Below are 23,773 nucleotides of genomic sequence, written 5' to 3'. Positions count from 1 at the left end.
CCAGCCCCGCACCCACACCCCACTGACCCAGCCCCGCACACCCACCCCACTGACCCAGCCCCGCACACACACCCCACTGACCCAGCCCCGCACACACACCCCACTGACCCAGCCTCGAACCGACACCCCACTGACCCTGCCCCGCACCGACACCCCACTGACCCAGCCCCACACCGACACCCCACTGACCCAGCCCCACACCCGACACCCCACTGACCCAGCCCCACACCGACACCCCACTGACCCAGCCCCACACCGACACCCCACTGACCTAGCCCCACACAGACCACGCTGACCCAGCCCCACACTGACACGCTAGTGACCCAGCCCCACACCGACACCCCACTGACCCAGAACCCACACCGACACCCCACTGTCCCAGCCCCACACCGACACCCCACTGACCTAGCCCCACACAGACACCCCACTGATGCAGTCCCACAGAAACATACCACTCACCCAGCCCGACACTGACAATACACAGACCCAGCCCCACCCACAGGATGACAGTGCACCGTGTCTGGCACAAGATGGCGGGCAGAGTACTCTAGGGCGTGGGGGCCCACAGGATGGCACTGTAGCTCGCCCGGCAAAAGGTTGCAGACGAGCTGAATGTGCTGTAAAGTATCTGCAGGATCCAAATGAGATGGTGTACAGCAGTGATCCTGGTTGGGTGGAATAGCCAGATCTCCGACTTATCGGGTTGATGAGGCAAGATTACAGTCTGCACAACAACAGATTTCATTTACATAGCATCTTTAACGTAATACGACGTTCCAAGGCACTTCACAGGAGCGTTAACAAACACAATTTGAATCTGGCCATATATTAGGACAGGTGACCAAAAGCTTGGTCAAAGAGGTAGGTTTTAAGGAGCGTCTTAAGGGAGTGAGAGAGGGAATTCCAGACTTTAGGGCAGTCGAAGGCATGGCCACCAATGGAGGAGTGATTAAAATCGGGGGTGGCGGGGGGTGCAAGAGGCCAGAATTGGAGAATCGCAGAGATCGCGATGGTTTGGGGTTGGAGGAGGTGACAGAGATAGGGACGGGCGAGGCCATGGAGGGATTTCAAAACAAGGATGACAATTTTTAAATTGAAGTGTTACCAATGTAGGTCAGAAAGCACATGGGTGATGGATCTCTCTATATCAGATCTATACAGGCACGTCTCAGAAAACTGCATCAAATTTACCAAATACAACTTTCTACAGCTAATCTGTTCCAGCCTCCCCTTTATCTCTAAATGTTCACTAATTCGACCTGGAATTACAGATTGGAACAGCTTGCTCACCAATAACAGGCTAATTGGTTACCTGCTGATCCTCTCTCCCCATTTTAAGAGAGACATTGTTTGGACTCTTTCAGTCCACCTGTATTTTCTGATATTATATGAGGATTGAAAAATTGTGGTCAGAGTCCCTTTTATCTCCCCTCTGATTTCCTTTAACAGCCTGGGGTGCATTATCTCTGGGCCCAGTGACTTATCCACCTCGGCTATTTTACTCAGATCCAAATCCTTCGCTACAGTGATCTCTAACTATGGGCCCACATCCTCCTCCTTCAGTACATCAACATTTTCACTTCCACCATCAAAGGAAATATTTTGTATCTCCCCAAACCTTCACCCTCCACGAGTTTCCCCCAGCTCCCCCTCTATCTCACCTCCACTGCAACATTCCCGCTAAGCTGCACAACCGCACAGCTGTCTGGAGATCCCGCACAGGCCGCTTACCCGCTTTTCTGTGGTAGATTTGGCACATGCACAAAATTGTGAATGGGCCCCGCACGCAAAAGAAATTAGGGGGAACATTGCTATTTCCCTTCTTATTGCTTAACGGAGTACATGTGGATTACATAGAATTACAAACAATATACAGCACAGAAACAGGCCATTTGGCCCAACCAGTCCATTTATGCTCCACTCGAGCCTCCTCCCATCCATCTATCAGCATAACCCTCGATTCCCTTCTCCCTCAAAGACTTATCAAGCCTCCCCTTAGATGCATCTATACTATTCGCTTCAACCACTCCCTGTGGTAGCGAATTCCACATTCGCAGCACTCTCTGGCTAAAGATGTTTCTTCTGAATTCCCTATTTGAATTCTTGGTGACTATCTGATATTGATGGCCTCTAGTTTTACTCTTCCCCACAAGTGGAAACACTCTGTTTACTGTATCAAAACCTTTCATAATTTTAAATACTTCTAATAGGCCACCCTCAACCCTCTCTTTTCAGGAGAAAAAAAAGAGACCCAGCCTGTTCAAACTTTCCTGGAAGGTATAACCTCGCAGTTCTGGTAGCATCCTTGTAAATCTTTTTTCACCTTCTCCAGTGCCTCTATGCTTTTTCTATAATATGGCCAGAACTATACACAGTGCTCCAAGTGTGGTCTAACCAAGGTTCAACACAAGTTTAGCAGAACTTCTCTACTTTTCAATTCTATCCCTCTACAAATAAAACCTAGTGCTTGGTTTGCTTTTGTTATGGCCTTATTGACCTGCGATGTAAGTTTTAATGATTTGTGTATTTGTACTCGGTGATCCCTTTGCTCCTCTACCCCATATATTCTCTTATTTTCGAAGTAATATGTGACCTCCTTACTTTTCTTACCAAAATGTAATACATCACACTTATCTAGGTTGAAATTAATTTGCCAATGACATGCCTATTCTGCAAGTTTATTAATGTCTTCCTGTAATTTATTGCACTCCTCCTCAGTATTGACTATCCCTCCCAATTTGGTGTTGTCCACAAATTTAGAAATTGTGTTTTTGATTCCAAACTCTAAATCGTTAATATAAATGGTGACCAACAGTGGTCCCAGCACTGTTCTTGTGGAACACCACTATCCACCTTCTGCCACACTGAATAGCTACCCTTTATCCCTACTCTCTGATTTCTGTCTTGCAGCCACCTAGCAATCCATTCTGCTACTTATCCCCCACATCCTCATGCTCTCACCTTATACATTAGTTTATTATGTGGTACCTTATCAAAAGGTGTTTTAGAAATCTAGATATGTTACATCTACTACATTACCCCTGTCTACTCTCTCTGTTCCCTCTTCAAAGAAGTCAATGAAGCTGGTCAAGCAAGAGTTTCCCGTTTGAAATCCATGTTGACTATTCATTATTATATTTTTGGTTTCTAGATGTTTTTCTATTTTCTCTTTTAGTACGGATTCCATTATTTTTCCTACTACTGATGTTATGCTGACTGGTCTATAGTTTCCTACATATTTTTGATCCCCCTTCTTAAATATATGTATAACATTAGCCATCCGCTAGTCCTCTGGCAGGACACCTTTTTCGAATGAATTATTCAAAATGTGTAATAGTGCCTTTGCACTATTTTCTTTTAAAATGCACGGATTCTATCTTAATATAGCTACAGGATCATCCTTGTGTTCAAAATATCTCTTTCATCCTTTGAGACACTCCTTAAAACTTACCTCTTTGAAGAAGCGTTTGTTCACCTGTCTTAATATCGCTCTATGTGGCTCGGTGTCACAATGGCCCAGAAATTCGGGTCGGGGGCTTCCAGCTGGTGTAAGCCCCCAACCTGCACTTACCTTGCGCGCCGGCAGTTGAGCTGTAGGGCCCCGTGAAATTCCGATCCGGGGCCTGGCCCAGCTGCCGGCGCGCAGTGCTTGCCTGTCCCAGGGGCGCAGTTAGTTCGATGCCTCCCCTGGGATCATGTGGGCCATGGGCAGCCAATCGGAGCAAAGAATGCTCCATTCATAAGAATTGACAGGAAGACCTGTCAAGACTTATAAATACTACGGCCCCAAAATAGCAGTAAACCTTCAAAATAATTTTTTTTTTTTTTTAAATCACACTTTTTAAATAAACTATAAATTACATTAAATAACTATTTTAAACAATAATTTAAATTTTTGAAAAAATAATTTTATATTCTAACAGGGCTAAAAATAAACTCACCTTGCTTTAAAGTATTTAAAAATAATAAACTTGTGGAAAAATGTTTTAATTTTAATTGACCACTTACCTTGTAAAAAGCAGGCCTTTTGCCTGCTTTTTACATTTCTAAATTCTAAAGACTTACCCTCCCGGAGAAACCTGTAAAAAAAACGTAAGTTCAAAGCGCACGCGCAGACTCCCCCGCGCACGCGTTCGACCTCTGAACCCCTGCTTTCAGAGGAACGGAAGTGCCGGTTTCCCGCGCATGCGCAGTGCATGCAGGAAACCGGCACTTCCATCGGGCCCACACGTGAGTACTCAGCGCATACTCACCCGTGGAGACCCTAATTTCTGAGCCATTGTGTTTGATAATGCTCCTGTGAAGCGCCTTGGGACATTTTACTATGTTAAAGATGCTGTCGAAATCCAAGTGCTTTCCTTTATTAATTCTGGCATCCACAATTATTTTTCTCTCCCATGAAAATGTTATGACCAGGAACATGTCTGAGTCCAGCAAAATCCCTGGCCCTGTCCTATCAATTGCGTCTGACTTTCCAAATATCTTTGGCATGATTTGTACATTTACATACAACAGTCAATCCTAAATCCAATTCTTTGGAATGTTGACCCTTTTTTATTTTACATTTTTTTAAAACACCAAGTCACTTCATCTCTCACTACTCGAAAACAACCTTCCGTTTTCCTGCTAATAATTTTTCACTATTTCATACATATTCTGTTTCAGCTCCAACAATTTTATTAATTCTGCTTTCTAGTCTCAGATGCGGATAATTCCCACCCTAGTCATATCAGGTGATACTTCCCACTGCTCTATTCACCTATTCTGTAAAACCGTTGTTGGTGGGTTCAGATTGCAGCCGAACCTTCCCTTCTCCCTGAACTCACGCTAGTGCCCCAAGAACGTGAACCCTTCCCTCCTGCTCCAGCCAAGCAGTCTCAGATTGACCTGCCTCATATTTCTGTCATTAAGCGGCCCAGTGCAAAACAATCCAGAGATCACCACCTTGAGGCCTTGTCTTTAGTCTAGTGCCTCAGTCTCAATATTCCCTCTATAAACGTATTTCTATCCGTGGAACTGATTCCGACCATGGGTAATTTCTGCTCTCCTTCCCTCCCAGAGATGTTCCCATCTTTTCCAGGATGCTCTTCTCCCTGGCACCAGGGAGGCATCTTACCATTCGGAACCTGCTCAGGGCTGCAGACGATTCTGTCCGTGCCCGACTATAGAATCTCCCACCACTATCGCTATTCTATTTTTGTTCCCCACCAGCCTCTCACCCCCACCCCACTTGGTGGCCCCCTGCTCCCTGGTTTCACACTGTTACTCAGGAAGACCCTCCTCTGAGTCACTGTCTCCGTCCACCCCCGCCCCACTGGGTGGTGGCCCCCTGCTCCCTGGTTTCACACTGTTGCTCAGGCAGACCCTCCTCTGAGTCACTGTCTCCGTCCACCTTACGGCCCTCAATACCAGGCATCTATTGGACAGTTCCAGTACTCAGGGGCTCCCTCCACCCGTGACTGCGATGCCTCTCTAGGTGTTCACTCACTTCCCTCTTTGTATTCAGCCCCTGTCCTGTTCCCTTTTCCTGTGTGAGCTGCAAGTTAAGGCACTTGATCTGGACCTTCTGTCGGGACAGAAATTGCAGATTAAAGTATTTTGTGAACCTACCTGTGTCTATGCTCAGGCTCCTGATCGTTAAAATATCTTCCTCCCAGTCTGGACCTTCAGCCATGGTGTTGACAGGCGTTCCCGGATTCTGATGCTCTGTAATAAATATTTTAACAGGAGGGTTAGATGGAAATATTAAAATGAGGAGAGCGTTGCCTTGTTAAACATGATGTCAAGTCCCTCCTCCCCCATCGGTACACCAGCTGTTAGCTCTGGGATCGAGCATTTCCCGAGTGTTACAATCAACTCTCCACATCAGGTGTGACACAAACAGCTGCCCAGTGAAATCCAGTGAGTCCTGCTGATCTTGCGTGTGCATGTTGGCTGGCGCTGCTGACCCGAGCAGTTAATTTCTATTGCCACTTGTTTCTCTCTTTTTCCTTTTCTCGCCATCCCGCCCCGATCACTCTCTCCTGTCATTATGCTTCCTTTCATCTCTCCTCTCTCAGATACACTGCCCTTCCAAATCCCTACATTAACCCTTCATTACTCTTCGACTATCCTACTCTCCTGCTGCCGTCCCAGGTTTGACTCCCTCTTAGATAAGTCTACAGCTTCCCTCTGTGCCTCTCTTGGCATTCTCCAAACGGCCCAACATGGCACCTCCTCACGCGCAGCAACCCCCACTGTATTATCCTATTCTTTCGCCAACCTTCCGCCCAGCCCGCCTGCTGGGGGCTAATCTTGTCAATCTCCATCCTATCCAACTCACCCCTCAATGCGCTGACCCTGTGGACGCTGGCAGTGGGTCAGCCATCACCGAGCCTCACCCCATATCCCTCCAGAATGTCCATTCTGCTGCAAACAAGGTCCTTGCCATCCATGAGCTTATCGTGGATGACTGCATCGACATCATGGACCTGATGAAAACTTGGCTGAGGGGTGATGACGCTTTACCCTTAAATGAAGCCTCCGCGCCTGGCTATACCTTCCACCACTAGCCCCGCCCAGACGCCATGGGCAGTCTCATCATCCAATCACACCTTGGTCTGTCCTCCTACTCCTCCGCCACTTTCTCCTCCTTTGAGCTCTCACCTTATTCCCCAACTCTCACCTCACATTTAAAATTCTCATTCTCTCCCGCCCACTCAAGTACCATTATAATTTTATCACCGAGATAGCTTCACAGCTTTCCTCCCTCAGCACCTGCACCGAGCGACTTCTCATCCTCAGTGATTTCAACCTCCATCTCAATTCATCATGCTCTCTGTCCTCATGAACGGATATGGCGGACAACTGGTTTAGCCATTCGCCGCCAGATCTGGCTGGACCACAAAGCATCATCGGGTCCTGCGGTCGTCTGCCAAAATTGCTCACTATTCCAAAACCATTCTGGAATGCAAAGCTAAAAACCGGCTTCTCTTCACTGCTAACCATCTTCTTAAACCCGTATCCCATCTCCTCCACCCTCACCTCCTTCGCTACAACAGGGAGTGATTGAAGCGAGTTCCACATTCTCACCACTCTCTGGCTAAAGAGGTTTCTTCGGAATTCCTATTTGATTTAATGGTGATGATCTTGTATCTTGCTCATCCATCCCACTGACACAGCCAAACAGCAAAACCCCACCGACCCAGCACCTTAGCCCGCCCCCGGCCGACCCAGGCCTGCCGCCCCGCCCCAGCCCTGCCGGCCCTCCGACCCAGCGCCGCAACCCCAGCTATTTGTGCTGTAAATTATCTGCAGGATCCAGGGACTGATTCCGAATGACATGGCGTGCAGTAAAGACCCTGGCAGGATACGATAGCCAAATACCCGACTTATCGGGTTGATGAGGCAAGATTACAGGTCTCCACAATAGCAGCTTTCATTTATATACCTTTAACGTAATAAGACGTTCCAAGGCACTTTGCAGAAGCGTTAGCAAACAAAAATTGACACCGAGCCACATATTAGGACAGGTGACAAAAGCTTGGTCAAAGAGGTAGGTTTTGAGGGGCATCTTAAAGGAGAGAGGGGGAATTCCAGACTCTAGGGCAGTAGGAGGATTGGCCACCAATGGAGGAGTGATTAAAATTGGGGTTGTGCAAGAGGCCACGATCGCAGAGTTCTCAAGGGTTTAGGGTTGGAGGAGATGACAGAGAGGAAGGGGCGAGGCCATGGAGGGATTTGAAAACTAGGATGAGAATTTATAAATTAAGGCATTGCTGGAAAGGGAGCCAATGTAGGTCAGAAAGCACACGGGTGATGAGTGGACGGGACTTGGTGCGAGTTTGGGATGAGCTCAAGCTTATGGAGGGTAGATGAGAGACCGACCAGTGCTTTGGAATAGTCTAGTCTAGAGATAATTGTTGTGTATGTACCTTTAAGGGAATAACTGGTTTAGACTGCAGTACCGGCAGTGACCACCCCTGTATAAAAGGCCCTAGCAGACTTCTGTATTTCAGTCTGACGTTGCCCTCCTGTTCAGTAAAGTACCTGTTAAACTGTTCTCCCGAAGTCCATGTATTATTGAGGCGTAGACTTTACAGTGGCGACGAGTAAGTTCGAACTCACCTGCAGTGTGGCATCATGTCACGGGGATCTCGCCCCGAGAGGAGGTTTCTTGGAGGTCGTAGTCTGAGCAACGGGCGTCGACCGCGGACAACTGCCCAAAGAATTCATCGGTGTTCGAAGAATTGCGGGAGAGACTGTGGAGAGCTGTGCTTGGCTCCCCAGTTAAGGTGTTCCAGCAAATCGTGCTGGTAGCAGGTAGTGCGCTGACCCTTCCGGACTGCGGCGGGCTCAAGCTCGATCGAGCGGCTCTACAAGACGGGCCGCGCAGCGTCGCCGGGAAGAAAACGAGAGAGAGAGGGTGGAGCGCACAGGGCGCGGTCGGTGCTCAAGAACCAGGCAGCGGAGAGAAAATAAACGGCGGGGCGGGGGGGGGGGGGAGGAAAGCGAGACGTGCCGAAGCCGTGGGTCGCCGCCATTACCCTGTAGAACGCTAGGAGCAGCGTGGCAGCAAGGGGAAGCAGCAAAAGCGTGGGAGGCGCCATTTTATTCCATTGGGGAAGAATTAAAAGCGCGGGAGGCGCCATTTTAAATCACCCAAGATGCCGAAAAGTGGCAGTATCACTGCTTTCGACAACGAGGTAGAAGATGGACCACGTATGTGGAAAGAATTGAAGTGTACTGCAAGGCAAATGAGGTGGCCGATGGAAAGAGGGCGTCGGTATTATTAAATCTGATGGGTGCGAGTACGTACGGCCTATTGCGGAATTTAATTACCCCAGCTAAACCAATGGAGAAAAGTTTTGAGGAGATTGTTCATATCTTACAGGAACACCTAAGCCCTACACCACTGCTGATAGCAGATAGATTCAAGTTCCATAAAAGAAACCAGCACAAAGATGAGAGCAATGCGGACTATCTTACGGAACTACACAAGTTATCGAAGCACTGCCAGTTCGGAGCAGGACTGGCAGACACCTTACGGGATAAGTTTGTCTGCGGGCTCCAGAGTGAAGGAACCCAGAAACGACTACTTTCGAAAAAGGACCCGACGCTAGAACAGGCTTTCAGCGTGGCAGTATCCTACGAAGCAGCAGCACAGGGAACTGCGGAAATACAACAGAAACCACAAGAATATAGCGCTAACGAAATGGCGTATGGAGCAGAAAAGTGCTATCGCTGCGGCAGAACAACCCATGAGCAGAAGGACTGCTGGTTTAAGGAAAAAGTATGCAGGCAATGCGGAAAAATGGGACATATAGCAAGAGTCTGCAGGTCGGGAAAGAAAACCAGCACGACAAGAACTACTAAAGAACAGTACAGGAAAGTAAAGAAACTGACAGACAGTAGTTCGGAAGATCAGGAGAGTGATAAGGACTCCGGGAGCAGGAGACTAAGTTGTCTAAAGTTACACAACGTGATCGCAAAGGAGGATCACCGAACCATTTGGTTCACCCTCATGATAGCAGGGTCCCCAGTAAAGATGGAATTGGACGCAGGATCAGCCCGAACTGTCATGAATCGACGAGACTATGAGCGGCTATTCTCACACATACCCTTAAAGGACACGTCCATTGTATTGAAGACATACACGGGGCAAAAGGTTTACCCCAGAGGAAAAATAAGGGTGCCAGTTAAATATAACGGCAAGGAAACGCAGAAACTATATATGTATATACTACGAGATGGAGGACCACCATTATTGGGACGTGAATGGATCCGAAAAATACAATTGGATTGGCATTCCATTCAGGCGCTAACTGTGACTGACAAAAAGGATGATGACGTCGCACCTGGACGTCTGTCACAAATTCTATCTGACGCGGAAGAGGTGTTCCAACAAGGACTTGGGACTCTAAAAGGAGTAAAGGCAAACAAAGATCGAAGAGAACGCAAACCCAAAATTTTTTTAAGGCAAGACCGGTACCATACGCGATCCGCCCAGCCGTTGAAGCTGAACTGGAGAGTCTGAAACGTTCAGGTGTGCTGTCCAAGGTGGACTGGAGCGAGTGGGCCACACCCATCGTTCCTGTAATGAAGAAAGCATTGAGCAGCACGCCTGGGGAGCCGAAGGTGGTTCGCATCTGTGGGGACTTCAAGGTGACTGTGAACCCAGTCCTGCACACAGTACAATATCCACTTCCGCGGATGGAAGATATTTTCGCCTCACTATCTGGAAGGAAACGTTTTCCAAAGATTGATCTGGCCCAAGCGTATCTACAAATGGAGGTGGAAGAAGCATCTAGAAAATACCTCACGATAAACACTCACAAAGGCCTTTACCAGTACAATCGCCTGGTATTCGGGGTAGCATCAGCCCCGGCTATTTGGCAAAGGGCGATGGAACAAGTCCTGCAAGGGATTCCGGGGACCCAGTGTTATTTGGACGACATCCTGGTTACGGGCGAAAATGACAGTGAACACCTTGCCAACCTGGAGCAGGTGCTCACGAGATTACAGGAATATGGGCTACGAGCCAACCGCCCCAAATGCGAGTTCTTCAGGAGACAAATCTCGTATTGTGGCCACATGATTGATGAGGAAGGGTTGCATAAGTCGCCGGACAAGATTGAGGCTGTAGTCAAGGCACCAGCACCGGAAAATGTGTCGCAACTGAGGTCGTTCCTCGGGTTGGTGAACTACTACCATAAGTTCTTGCCGAATTTATCTACCATTCTGCACCCACTGAACGCCCTGCTGCAAACTGGAGTAACATGGAAATGGAGTGATGAGTGTAAGCCTGCCTTTCAGGAATGTAAATGCCTAATCACTTCAAAAGAAGTATTGGCCCACTACAACCCAACACTACCGATTCGGTTGGCATGTGATGCGTCACCTTACGGCATTGGAGCGGTGCTGTCACACAAATTCCGTGACGGTTCAAAGAGGCCAATAGCCTTTGCATCGCGCTTGCTAACCTCAGCCGAGCGTAACTACGCCCAGATTGACAGGGAGGCCCTCAGCCTGGTGTGGGGGGGTGAAGAAGTTCAATCACTATCTGCACGGGCAGAAATTCACCCTACTGACTGATCATCAGCCGCTGGTCTCCATTTTTAACCCAAAGAAGGGCGTTCCGGTGATGACAGCGCAACGGCTGCAAAGATGGTCACTTTTCCTAGGGGCACATCAGTACGACATAGAATACAAGGGTACGACATGAAAACGCTGATGGGCTGTCGCGCCTACCGTTGCCTACGGTGGAAGAAGCACCTGCAGTGGACCCTGTGGAGATATTCCATGCGGCCATAGTCGAATGTTTGCCTGTTACAAACTCAAGTATAGAGAAGGAAACCCGAAATGACCCGACACTCTCTCGGAATTATGATTTGACGGTGAAGGGATGGCCAGCATATGGCGACTCACTGTTGCCAGCATTCTCGCCAAGGAGAGAACAACTGTCAGTGTGCCGGGGGACCTTGATGTGCGGATCCGGAGTGGTAATTCCACCCAAGTTGAGAGATAGAGTGCTCAATGAGCTTCATGAGGGTCATCTGGGAGGGGTAAAAATGAGAAGCCAACCAGGAGCTTCAAGAGAGGGCAACCAGTCTTGGCCCGCGACTACTGAACAGAAAAATGGCAGCCAGGAACGATATGCACACAGCAGGGACCACTAATGTACACAGTGGACGTTGGAGAGAGCATCGTGCGACGCCATGCTGACCAGATTCTAGAGTCACAGGAACAAGCCAAACCTATACCACAAGCATGTGCACCTGGTAATGAGCCCGAAGTACAGATTGCGTCTACCTCAGAAGCAGTGGTATTAGAAGCTGACGAACCAACCAATGACAATGAGCCAGAATCGACTCCACCGCAAGAACAGGATACTCGAGAAAGGCGCTATCCAGTCAGGATCAGGAAGCCTCCTCAAAGACTGAACTTATAAATGATTATTTCAGTTGATGTATATAGTACCGAGAAAATTGTAATTGTAATTAGTTATTATTTAGTTGTTAAATGAATGTTATGTACTGTTTATGTAAAAGGGGAGGAATTGTTGTGTATGTACCTTTAAGGGAATAACTGGTTTAGACTGCAGTACCGGCAGTGACCACCCTTGTATAAAAGGCCCTAGCAGGCTTCTGTATTTCAGTCTGACGTTGCCCTCCTGTTCAGTAAAGTACCTGTTAAACTGTTCTCCCGAAGTCCATGTATTATTGAGGCGCAGACTTTACAATAACAAAGGCAGGGATGTGGGTTTCAGCAACAGATGAGCTGAGCAGGCGTGGAGACGGCAATGTTATGGAGGTGGAGGAAGGCGGTTTTGGTGATGGAGTGGATATGCGGTCGGATGCTGATCATAGGGTCTAATGTGACAGCAAGTTTGTAAACAGTCTGATTCAGCCTCAGTGGGCAGGGAGAGGGGTGGAGTCGATGACTAGGGAACACAGTTCGTGGCAGGGACCGAAGACAATGGCTAATGTTACCCATCTACCTGCCACACAGGTGCTGCTCATCCGAGAATTCCTCCCGCTGACACAGCTTGTTGATGCTTTTCATGCATTTCCACACATCAGCAGAGTGCACGGTCAAGGAAACACTTACTCTGGAAAGCCTGGTCGCAGTCAGGTGCCGAGGGGGTGCTCCGGGGATCGGACTGGGAGGCAGGGGCCCGGTGGGCTGTGTGAAGGGGCGGGGAAGGACAGGAACTTTATTGCAGTCTTACCTTGAATATAACGAACATTGTAGCTGGGAGGAAACATACATCTCTTCCAATATCAAAACAAACTTCTAATCTTATTACAAAATAGCTAAACACCAGAAATCTGTAATAAAGTCAGAAAATGCTGGAGACACTCAGCGGGTCAGGCAGTGTCTGTGGGGAGGGGACGGTGGGGTTAACGGTTCAGGTCAATGACCTTTCCTGAGAACAGGTTCAGGATCTGAAACATTAACCCCACCTTCCTCTCCCCACAGACACTGCCTGACCCGCTGAGTGTTTCCAGCATTTTCTGCTTTTATTTCTAATATTTTTACTCATCCCCATTTCAGACTATATCCTGTGATTTACTTGGTTTGGGTTCTCACCATTTCAGAATACACTGGGAATCTGAGGCTAGCTGTGTATCTGACGCCGATTTTGAAAGCACATTCCCTGCTTGCTAGCCCGGTGTTGTTCTACTTCTGTATTGTGTGTGTCTGTGACCAATGAAACAGGAGGCAAACACTCACTCAGCGTTTAATGTCTTTCACTGTCCCCAGTACTAAACACTGGGGATGTCCAAAGGTAATGAAGCTGTGCTCAGCATTCACAATCTGACAATACTCCATACCTGCTGGTCACAAGCTTAGCATAACTTCTCTACCTTTCAATTCTATCCCTCTACAAATGCTTGGTTTGCTTTTGTTATGGCCTTATTGACCTGCGATGTAACTTTTAATGATGTGTATTTGTACTCAGTGATCCCTTTGCTCCTCTACCCCATATAGTTTCTTATTTTCTAAGTAATATGGGACCTCCTTACTTTTCTTACCAAAATGTAATACATCACACTTATCCATGCTGAAATTCATTTGCCAATTATATACCCATTCTGCAAGTTTATTAATGTCTTCCTGTAATTTATTGCACTCCTCCTCAGTATTGACTATCCCTCCCAATTTGTTGTCCACAAATTTAGAAATTGTGTTTTTGATTCCAAACTCTAAATCGTTAATATAAATTGTGAACAGCAGTGGTCCCAGCACTGATCCTTGTGGAACACCACTACCCACCTTCTGCCACTCTGAATAGCTACCCTTTACCCCTACTCTCTGATTTCTGTCTTGCAACCACTTAGCTATCCATTCTGCTACTTGTCCCCCAAATCCTCATGCTCTCACCTTATACATTAGTTTACTATGTGGTACCTTATCAAAGGAGTTTTAGAACTCAGGCTCCTGATCGTTAAAATATCTTCCTCCCAGTCTGGACCTTCAGCCATGGTGTTGACATGCGTTCCCGGATTCTGATGCTCTGTAATAAATATATTAACAGGAGGGTTGGATGGAAATATTAAAATGAGAAGGAGAACGCTGCCTTGTTAAACATGATGTCAAGTCCCTCCTCCCCCACCAGTACACCAGCTGTTAGCTCCGGGATCGATCATTTCCCGAGTGTTACGATCAACTCTCCACAGCAGGCGTGACAGACAGCTGCCCTGTAAGGTCCAGTGAGTCCCGCTGATCTTGAGTGTGCATGTTGGCTGGCGCTGTGGATCCGAGCAGTTCATTTCTATTGCCACTTGTTTCTCCCCTTTTCCTTTTCTCTCTATCCCTCCCTGATCACTCTCTCCTGTCATTATGCTTCCTTTCATCTCTCCTCTCAGATACACTGCCCTTCCAAATCCCTAAACTAACCCTTCATTACTCTTCAACAATCCTACTCTCCTGCTGCCGTCCCAGGCTTGACTCCCTTTAGATAAGTCTACAGCTTCCCTCTGTGCCTCTCTTGACATCCTCCGAATGTCCTACCGTGGCACTCATTGCTGCCTCTTCACGAGCAGCAACCCTAACTGTATTATCCCCTCTCTCGCCGACTTTCCCACCCAGCCCGCCTGCTGGGGCTAATCTTCTCAATCTCTATCCCATCCAACTCACCCCTCCCAGCGCTGACCCTGTGGACGCTGGCAGTGGGTCAGTCATCACCGAACCTTTCCCCATCTCCCTCCAGAATGTCCATTCTGCTGCGAACAAGATCCTTGCCATCCATGAGTTTATCGTGGATGACTGCATCGACATCATGGCCCTGATGAAATCTTGGCTGAGGGGTGATGAAGCTTTACCTTTAAATGAAGCCACCGCGCCTGGCTGTACCTTCTACCACTTGCCCCACCCAGACGCCATGGGCAGTCTCATCACTCAGTCACACCTTGGTCTGTCCCCCTACTCCTCCACCACCACTTTCTCCTCCTTTGAGCATCTCACCTTATTCCACAACTCTCACCTCTCATTTAAAATTCTCATTCTCTCGCGCCCACTCAAGTACCATTATAATGTTATCACCGAGATAGCTTCACAGCTTTCCTCCCTCAGCACCTGCACCGAGCGACTTCTCATCCTCGGTGATTTCAACCTCCATCTCAATTCATCATGCTCTCTGTCCTCATGAACTGATATGGCAGACAACTGGTTTAGCCATTCGCCGCCAGATCTGGCTGGACCACTTAAAGCATTATCGGGTCCTGCTGTCGTCTGCCAAAATTGTTCACTATTCCAGAACCATTCTGGAATGCAAAGCTAAAACCCTGCTTCTCTTCTCCACTGCTAACCATCTTCTTAAACCCGTATCCCGTCTCCTCCACCCTCACCTCCTTCGCTTCAACCACTCCCTGTTGTAGCGAGTTCCACATTCTCACCACTCTCTGGCTAAAGAGGTTTCTTCTGAATTACTGTTTGATTTCTTGGTGACTATCTTATATCTTGCTCATCCACCCCACTGACACAGCCAAACAGCACAACCCCACCGAACCAGCACCCTCCTGCCTGCCCACCGACTTAGCCCCGCCCCCGACCGACCCAGGCCTGCCGCCCCGCCTCAGCCCCGCGGCCCCAGCTATTTGTGCTGTAAATTATCTGCAGGATCCAGGGACTGATTCCGAATGACATGGCGTGCAGCAAAGATCCTGGCTGGATACGATAGTCAAATACCCGACTTATCGGGTTGATGAGGCAAGATTACAGGTCTCCACAATAGCAGCTTTCATTTATATACCTTTAACGTAATTAAGACGTTCCAAGGCACTTTGCAGAAGCGTTAGCAAACAAAAATTGACACCGAGCCACATAATAGGACAGGTGACAAAAGATTGGTCAAAGAGGTAGGTTTTGAGGGGCATCTTAAAGGAGAGGGATAATTCCAGATTTTAGGGTAGTAGAAGGCATGGGAACCAATGGCAGGGTGATTAAAATCGGGGGTGTGCAAGAGGCCAGAATTAGAGGATCGCAGAGATCTCGAGGGTTTAGGATTGGAGGAGGTGACAGAGTTGGGGAGGGGCGAGGCCATGGAGGGATTTGAAAACAAGGATGAGAATTTTTAAAGCGAGGTGTTGCCGGATCGGGAGCCAATGTAGGTCAGAAAGCAAACGGGTGATGGGTGGATGGGACTTGGTGCGAGTTTGGGCTGTGTTCAAGCTTATGGAGGGTATGAGATGGGAGATGCTTTGTCTAGTCTAGAGATAACAAAGGCAGGGCTGTGGGTTTCAGTGGGATGAGCCGAGCAGGGGTGGAGACGGCAATGTTACGGAGGTGGAGGAAGGCGGTTTTGGTGATGGAGCGGATATGCGGTCGGATGCTGATCATAGGGTCTAATATGACAGCAAGTTTGCGAATGGTCTGATTCAGCCTCAGACAGTAGGCAGGGAGAGGGGTGGAGTCGATGACTAGGGAACACAGTTCGTGGCGGGGACCGAAGGCAATGGCTAATGTTACCTGTCTACCTGCCACACAGGTGCTGCTCACCCGGGAATCCCTCCCGCTGACACAGCTTGTTGATGCTTTTCATGCATCTCCACACATCAGCAGGGTGCACAGTCAAGGAAACACTTACTTTGGAAAGCCTGGTCGCAGTCAGATGCCGAGGGGGTGCTCCGGGGATCGGACTGGGAGGCAGGGGCCCGGTGGGCTGTGCGAGGGGGCGGGGAAGGACAGGAACTTATTGCAGTCTTACCCTGAATATAACGTAGCTGGGAGGAAACATACATCTCTTCTAATATCAAAACAAACTTCTAATCTTATTACAAAATAGCTAAAATCTGTAATAAAGTCAGAAAATGTTGGAAACACTCAGCGGGTCAGGCAGTGTCTGTGGGGAGGGGACGGTGGGGTTAACGGTTCAGGTCAATGACCTTTCCTGAGAACGGGTTCAGGATCTGAAACATTAACCCCACCTTCCTCTCCCCACAGTCGCTGCCTGACCCGGAGTGTTTCCAGCATTTTCTGCTTTTATTTCTAATATTATTACTCATCCCCATTTCGGACTATATTCTGTGCTTTACTTGGTTTGGGTTCTCACCATTTCAGAATACACTGGGAATCTGATGCTCGCTGTGTATCTGACGTTGATTTTGGAAGCACATTCCCTGCTTGCTTTGACCGGTGTTGTTCTACTTCTGTATTGTGTGTGTCTGTGACCAATGAAACAGGAGGCAAACACTCACCCGGCGTTTAATGTCTTTCACCGTCCCCAGTACTGAACACTGGGGATGTCCAAAGGTAATGAAGCTGTGCTCAGCACTCACTGTCTGACAATACTCTGCACCTGCTGGTCACAGGCCACGCTGATTTTTGATCGTGTTCAATAAATTGACTATAATTAGTTTCTCTTTTCAGTCTTTCTCCTTAATTTGTGACCAGATCTGAGCTATTTTAACACTGAGATCTGATGGTGTCAATGAGTTCAGCCCCACTTAGTAAACAGACACGTGTCAGTCTGCTGGGCTCTGCCCCAGACTGGAGTCACCTCTTCGATCAAACCCCTTTACTCTAAAATACACACAAGATTCAGTGTGACTGTGTGTTTAGAGACAGAAACTGATCTCACTTCACATTTCATTGCACGGCCTCATGCTGGATAATTGTGCTCAGTGGACAGACTCTCCCAGTCTCATTCTCACCATTTCCTGTCTTACTGTGTAGCCTTTGTGGACTGTCTACAGGACCAGTGTGTATCTGAGTCAATGGGACTCTCGCTGACCTTTCTCCCCAGTCCATCTCCTGGACCAGTGTGTATCTGAGTCAATGGGACTCTCTCTGACCTTTCTCCCCAGTCCATCTCCTGGACCAGTGTTTATCTGAGTCAATGGGACTCTCTCTGACCTTTCTCCCCAGTCCATCTCTGGAAGCTCTTTGAATCGGAAGGGTTCTCTCTGGCTGGTGCTCTCACAATCTTGTGCTGGTTCACCTGCTGTTGTTCCTCAGTCTACAATCCATGTTTACTCCAGCTGTGGAACTTGGTCAATCACTCAGTCATTCCCCGGGAGATCTAATTATAGCAGAGCAGAAAAGGAGAACAATATTGATGTTGTGAAGTGGAATGTAGTGTACAATTTTCCTCCAACTTTTCAGAGAAGTAAAAGTTCAGGGCCGAGTATTTCTGTTTAATTCTCTCAGTTGCCTCAGATCCTCATCCTGCCCGCCTGGGCTTCTGGAAAAATCACCAGAATTCTGGATGGAAATCTACAATTTCTCTGTGCTTAAGCGAAACCGGCGCTATCTGAACTCACTGGGCCCATCCTCCCCGAGTTACACACTGTCTGATCTCACTGGACCCATCCTCCCAGAGTTACACACTGTCTGATCTCACTGGGCCCATCCTCCCCGTGTTACACACTGTCTGATCTCACTGGGCCGATCCTCCCCGGGTTACACAGTCTGATCGCACTGGGCCCATCCTCCCCAGGTTACACACTGTCTGATCTCACTGGGCCCATCCTCCCCAGGTTACACACTGTCTGATCTCACTGGGCCCATCCTCCCCAGGTTACACACTGTCTGATCTCACTGGGCCCATCCTCCCCAGGTTACACACTGCCTGATCTCACTGGGCCCATCCTCCCCGTGTTACACACTGTCTGATCTCACTGGGCCCATCCTCCCCGGGTTACACACTGTCTGATCTCACTGGGCCCATCCTCCCCGTGTTATACACTGTCTGATCTCACTGGGCCCATCCTCCCCAGGTTACACACTGTCTGATCTCACTGGGCCCATCCTCCCCGGGTTACACACTGTCTGATCTCACTGGGTACATCCTCCCCAGGTTACACACTGTCTGATCTCACTGGGCCCATCCTCCCCGTGTTAGACACTGTCTGATCTCACTGGGCCCATCCTCCCAGAGTTACATAATCAAAGAAATTTACAGCACAGAAGGAGGCCATTCGGACCATCTTGTCCGTGCCGGCCGACAAAGAGCTATCCACCATAATCCCACTTTCCAGCACTTGGTCCGTAGCCTTGTAGGTTACGGCAGGTCAAGTGCATATCCAAGTACTTTTTAACTGTGGTGAGGATCTCTGCCTCTACCACCCTTTCAGGCAGTGAGTTCCAGACCCCCAGCAGCCTCTGGGTGAAAAGAATTCTCCTCAAATCCCCTCGAATCCTTCGACCAACTGCTTTAAATCTATGCCCCCTGGTTATTGACACTTCTGCTAATGGAAATAGGTCTTTCCTATCCACTCTATCTAGGCCCCTCATAATTTTATACACCTCAATTAGGACTCTCCTCAGCCTCCTCTGTTCCAAAGAAAATAACCCCAATCTATCCAAGCTTTCCACATAGCTAAAATTCCCCAGCCCAGGCAAAATCCTTGTAAATCTCCTCTGCACCCTCGCTCGTGCAATCACATCCTTCCTGTAATGTGGTGACCAGAACTGCACGCAGTGTTCGAGCTGCGGCCTAACTAGTGTTTTATACAGTTCAAGCATAACCTCCCTGCTCTTATATTCGCTGCCACAGTCAATAAAGACCTTTCTCCCCGGTCCATCCACTAGAGGGTGCAGAGATGTAATTTTATTCACCTAGGAGGGTGGTGGGGGTCTGGAACTCACTGCCTGAAAAGGGTGGTAGAGGCAGAGACCCTCAGCACATTTAAAAAGTACTTGGGTGGCGGGTGTGCACTTGAAGAGCCGTAACCTACAGGACTACGGACCAAGAGTCTGCAGGACCAGTTAATGGAATGCATTCGGGACAGTTTCCTAGAACAATGTGTCATGGAACCAACCAGGGAACAGGCAACTTTAGATCTTGTATTGTGTAATGAGACAGGGTTAATTAGCAATCTCATAGTAAAGGATCTTCTGGGGCAGAGTGATCATAATATGTTAGAATTTCACGTTAATTGAGAGTGACTTGCCCAAGTTCAAAACTAGAGTCTTAAACTTAAATAAAGCCAATTACATAGGTATGAGGGGCTAGTTGGCCAAGGTAGATTGGAAAAATAAATTATGGCTGTAGATAAGCAGTGACTAACATTTGATGAAATATTTCATAATTCTCAACAAAAATACATTTCACTGAGAAACAAAAACTTCATGGGAAAAGTAATCCAACCGTGGCTGACTGAAGAAGTTATGGATAGCACTAGATTGAAAGAAGGTTATAATTTTGCAAAGAATAATAGTAAGCCTGAGGATTGGGAGAGTTTCAGAAACCAGCAAAGGGTGACCAAAAAATTGATAGAAAGGGAAAAAATGGAATGAGAGAAAACGAGCAAGAAATATAAAAGCAGATTGTAAGAGCATCTACAATATGTAAAAAGGAAGAGAGTAGCAAAAGTAAACATTGGTCCCTTAGAGGCTGAGACAGGAGAAATTATTAAGGGGAATAAGGAAATGGCTGAAATGTTAAACAAATATCTTGTTTCTGTCTTCACAGTAGAAGACACAAAAAGCATACCAAAAATGGTGGGGAACCAAGGGTGAAATGAGGGTGAGGAACTTAACCGAATTAATATCAGTAGAGAAAAAGAACTAGAGAAACTAATGGAACTAAAAGCTGACAAATCCCCTGGACCTGACGGTCTACATCCTAGGGTTCTAAAAAGAGGTGGCTGAAGAGATAGTGGATGCAATGGTTTTGATCTTCCAAAATTCCTTAGATTCTGGAATGGTCCCAGCGGATTGGAAGGTCGCAAATGTAACACCACTATTCAAGAAAGGAGCGAGAGAGAAACCAGGGAACTGCAGGCCAGTTAGCCTGACATCAGTTGTCGGGAAAATGCTGGAATCCATTGTTAAGGAAGTGGTATCAGAGCACTTAAAAATCATAACATGATTAGGCAGAGTCAACGTGGTTTTATGAAAGGGAAAACATGTTTGATATTTTATTAAGAGTTTTTTGAGGATGTAACTAGCAGGGTAGATAAAGGGGAACCAGTGGATATAGTATATTTGGATTTCTAAAAGGAAATCAATAAGGTGCCACATAAAAGGTTATTACACAAGATTAGGGCTCACGGGGTTGGGGGTAATATAGTAGCATGGATAGAATATTGGTTAACGGACAGAAAACAGAGATGGGATAAACGGATCTTTTTGAGGTTGGCAGGCTGTAACTAGTGGGGTGCCGCAAGGATCAGTGTTGGGGCTTCAGCTATTTACAATCTATATTACTGACCTAGATGAAGGGACCGAGTGTAATGTATCCAAGTTTCCTGATGATACAAAGCTAGGTGGGACAGTAAACTGCGAGAAGATGACAGAGAGTCTGCAAAGGGATATACATAGACTGAGTGAGTGGGCAGTAAGGTGGCAGATGGAGTATAATGTAGGGAAATGTGAGGTTTTTCACTTTGGTAGGAAGAATAGAAAAACAGAATAATTTTTAAATGGTGAGAAACTTTTAAATGTTGGTGTTGAGAGAGATTTGGGTGTCCTCGTGCAAGAAACACAGAAAGCTAGCATGCAGGTACAGCAAGCAATAAGGAAGGCAAATGGCATGTTGGCCTTTATTGCAAGGGGGTTGGAGTATAAGAGTAAGGAAGTCTTGCTACAATTGTATAGGGCCTTGGTGAGACCACTCCTGGAGAACTGTGCACAGTTTTAGTCTCCTTATCTAAGGAAGGATATACTTGTCTTGGAGGCAGTGCAACGAAGGTTCACTAGATTGATTCCTGGGATGAGAGGGCTGTCCTATGATGAGAGTTTGTGTAGAATGGGCCGATACTCTCTGGAGTTTAGAAGAATGAGAGGTGATCTCATTGAAACATCCACGATTCTGAAGGGGATTGACAGGGTAGATGCTGAGAGGTTGTTTCCCCGGCTGGAACTCGGGGGCAGAGTCTCGGGATAAGGGGTCGGCCATTTAAGACTGAGATGAGGAGGAATTTCTTCCCTCAGAGGCTGTGAATCTGTGGAATTCTCTGCCCCAGAGGGCTGTGAGTGCCGAGTCTTTGGATATATTCAAAGCTGAGAGATGGATTTTTGGACTCTGGGGGAATCCAGGGATATGGAGATGGGGCGGGAGAGTGGAGTGAGGTCGATGGTCAGCCAGGATCTGATTGAATGTCGGAGCAGGCTCGAGGGCCGTGTCACCCTGATGTTCTGAAGGAGCTGGAAAGTGGAACTGGGGAGGATCGCTCTCTGTGGGACAGGCCGGCGCGGACAAGACTCCTTCTGAGCTGTAAATGTGTGTGATTCTCGGATCGCCACACTCACCCGCACCATCGCCGCCCGCCCAGTCTCTGATCCGGCTCCACCCGCCGCTCCTCAGTCCGGTTTCCAGCGGCTCCCCCGTAACTCGGCCATTTTATCTCCGGAACCGTTTCTTCCTCAACCGACTTTTACAGGAGCTTGCGTTTCATCCGGGGAATGGGAGCAGCACCGAGCATGCGCACTGCGGCCACAGAGTGCGCAAGCGCAACAAGTTAATGTCGATCACTGAGTCCGTTTCTTCGATTGGCTGCGACTCGTAGGTTGACAGCTGCGTTAACCAATCGGATCCCGAAATACGTCATGGCCCCGCCCATTCCGTTGAAAGGCCGCCGATGGCTAGGGGTCACGTGGCTCCTGATACGATCCCGAACGCCGTTCAACCGCCTCAGCGCGAGCCCGGGTGCGCGCGGATGACGTCAAAGACTCTCCCACAACGGCTGCCGCTGCTGAGGGGTAGGGCCGCTCCAAGTGCGCCTGCGCTGGACGCTCCGCTGTCAGAACCTCTCACTCTGTCAGTGCTGGAATAACAACAGAAAATGCTGGAAACACTCAGCAGGCCAGGCAGCATCCGTGGAGAGAGATACAGAACTGATGAAGGGTCCCAGACCTGAAACGTTAACACTGTTTCTCTCTCCACGGATGCTGCCTGGCCTGCTGAGTATTTCCAGCATTTTCTGTTGTTAATTCAGATTTCCAGCATCCGCAGTATTTTGCTATTATATTCTGTCAGTGCTGGTACTGGACGCACTCCTGCAGTATTAACAGTGAGCCTTATGGAAACATAGTAACATAGAAGATAGGAGCAGGAGTAGGCCATTCGACCCCTCGAGCCTGCTCCGCCATTCAATGCGATCATGACTGATCATCCAAATTCAGTACCCGGTTCCTGCTTTCTCCCCATACCCCTTGATCTCTTTAGCCTTAAGAAATATATCCAACTCCTTCTTGATTATATTTAATGAATTGGCCTCTACTGCCTTCTGTGGTAGAGAATTCCATAGGTTCACCACTCTCTGGGTGTAGAAATTCCTCCTCATCTCTGTCCTAAAAGGCCTACTCCTTATCCTTCGACTGTGACCCCTGGTTCTGGACTCCACTGCCATCGGGAACATCCTCTCTGCATCTAGTCTGTCCAGTCCTGCCAGAATTTTATAAGTTTCAATCAGATCCCCTGTGGCGGTACCACCGGTTGTACCTTACATAAAGACACATAATTCCCTTTAACTTACCTTTTGGGGCCGTTGCCCTTTTAACTTACCTGTTGAGGCCATTGCCCCTTTAAGACGCGCCCTAGCGCGCTGACGTCACGTCACGTATGACGTGATGTGCGTGTGCCGGCACAGCCCAGCCTAGCGTCTTCGGCCTCAACGGCCAACCGACGGGAGCAACGCGATCTTCCGCTCCCGCGGCAAGCACCGGCACAGCCCGGCCTCCCGACTTTGGCCTCAACGGCCAGCGACGCAACGACTCGCATCACGTGAAGCCCTAAGCGCGGGAAACGCGAACAACGTGATGACGTCACAACACAAATGCGATGACGTCATCACGCTCCACACAGGACTGCGAACTCAGTCCTCGTGGAGTCCCCGCTGGGACA

General features: G+C 48.2%; 1 protein-coding gene across 7 annotated transcripts in view; it reads right to left on the bottom strand.

Moving 5' to 3' along the window:
* The window catches only part of LOC147092789 (NACHT, LRR and PYD domains-containing protein 3-like), a 100,340-nt gene extending 77,957 nt beyond the window's left edge, over positions 1–22,383 (bottom strand). The window contains exons 1-5 of one of the 7 annotated variants that reach the window (XM_085976031.1): positions 22,180–22,383; positions 17,839–18,004; positions 13,894–13,999; positions 12,589–12,709; positions 5,611–5,706 (exon numbers count right to left, since the gene is read on the bottom strand). In XM_085976031.1, coding sequence (XP_085832157.1) covers positions 5,611–5,674 — 64 coding nt within the window. In that variant the 5' untranslated portion in view covers positions 5,675–5,706; positions 12,589–12,709; positions 13,894–13,999; positions 17,839–18,004; positions 22,180–22,383. The other 6 variants (XM_085976030.1, XM_085976032.1, XM_085976033.1 and 3 more) reach the window with 6 other exon arrangements.
* Positions 22,384–23,773: the final 1,390 nt, after the last annotated feature.

The sequence above is a fragment of the Somniosus microcephalus genome, unplaced genomic scaffold (assembly GCF_052327205.1).
Source record: "Somniosus microcephalus isolate GS21.2 unplaced genomic scaffold, FLI_Smic_1.0 unresolved_chr2, whole genome shotgun sequence".
Classification (NCBI taxonomy): domain Eukaryota; kingdom Metazoa; phylum Chordata; class Chondrichthyes; order Squaliformes; family Somniosidae; genus Somniosus; species Somniosus microcephalus.
The sequence above is the reverse complement of the archived record's forward strand: the minus strand, read 5'-3'. Positions and strand labels throughout refer to the sequence as shown.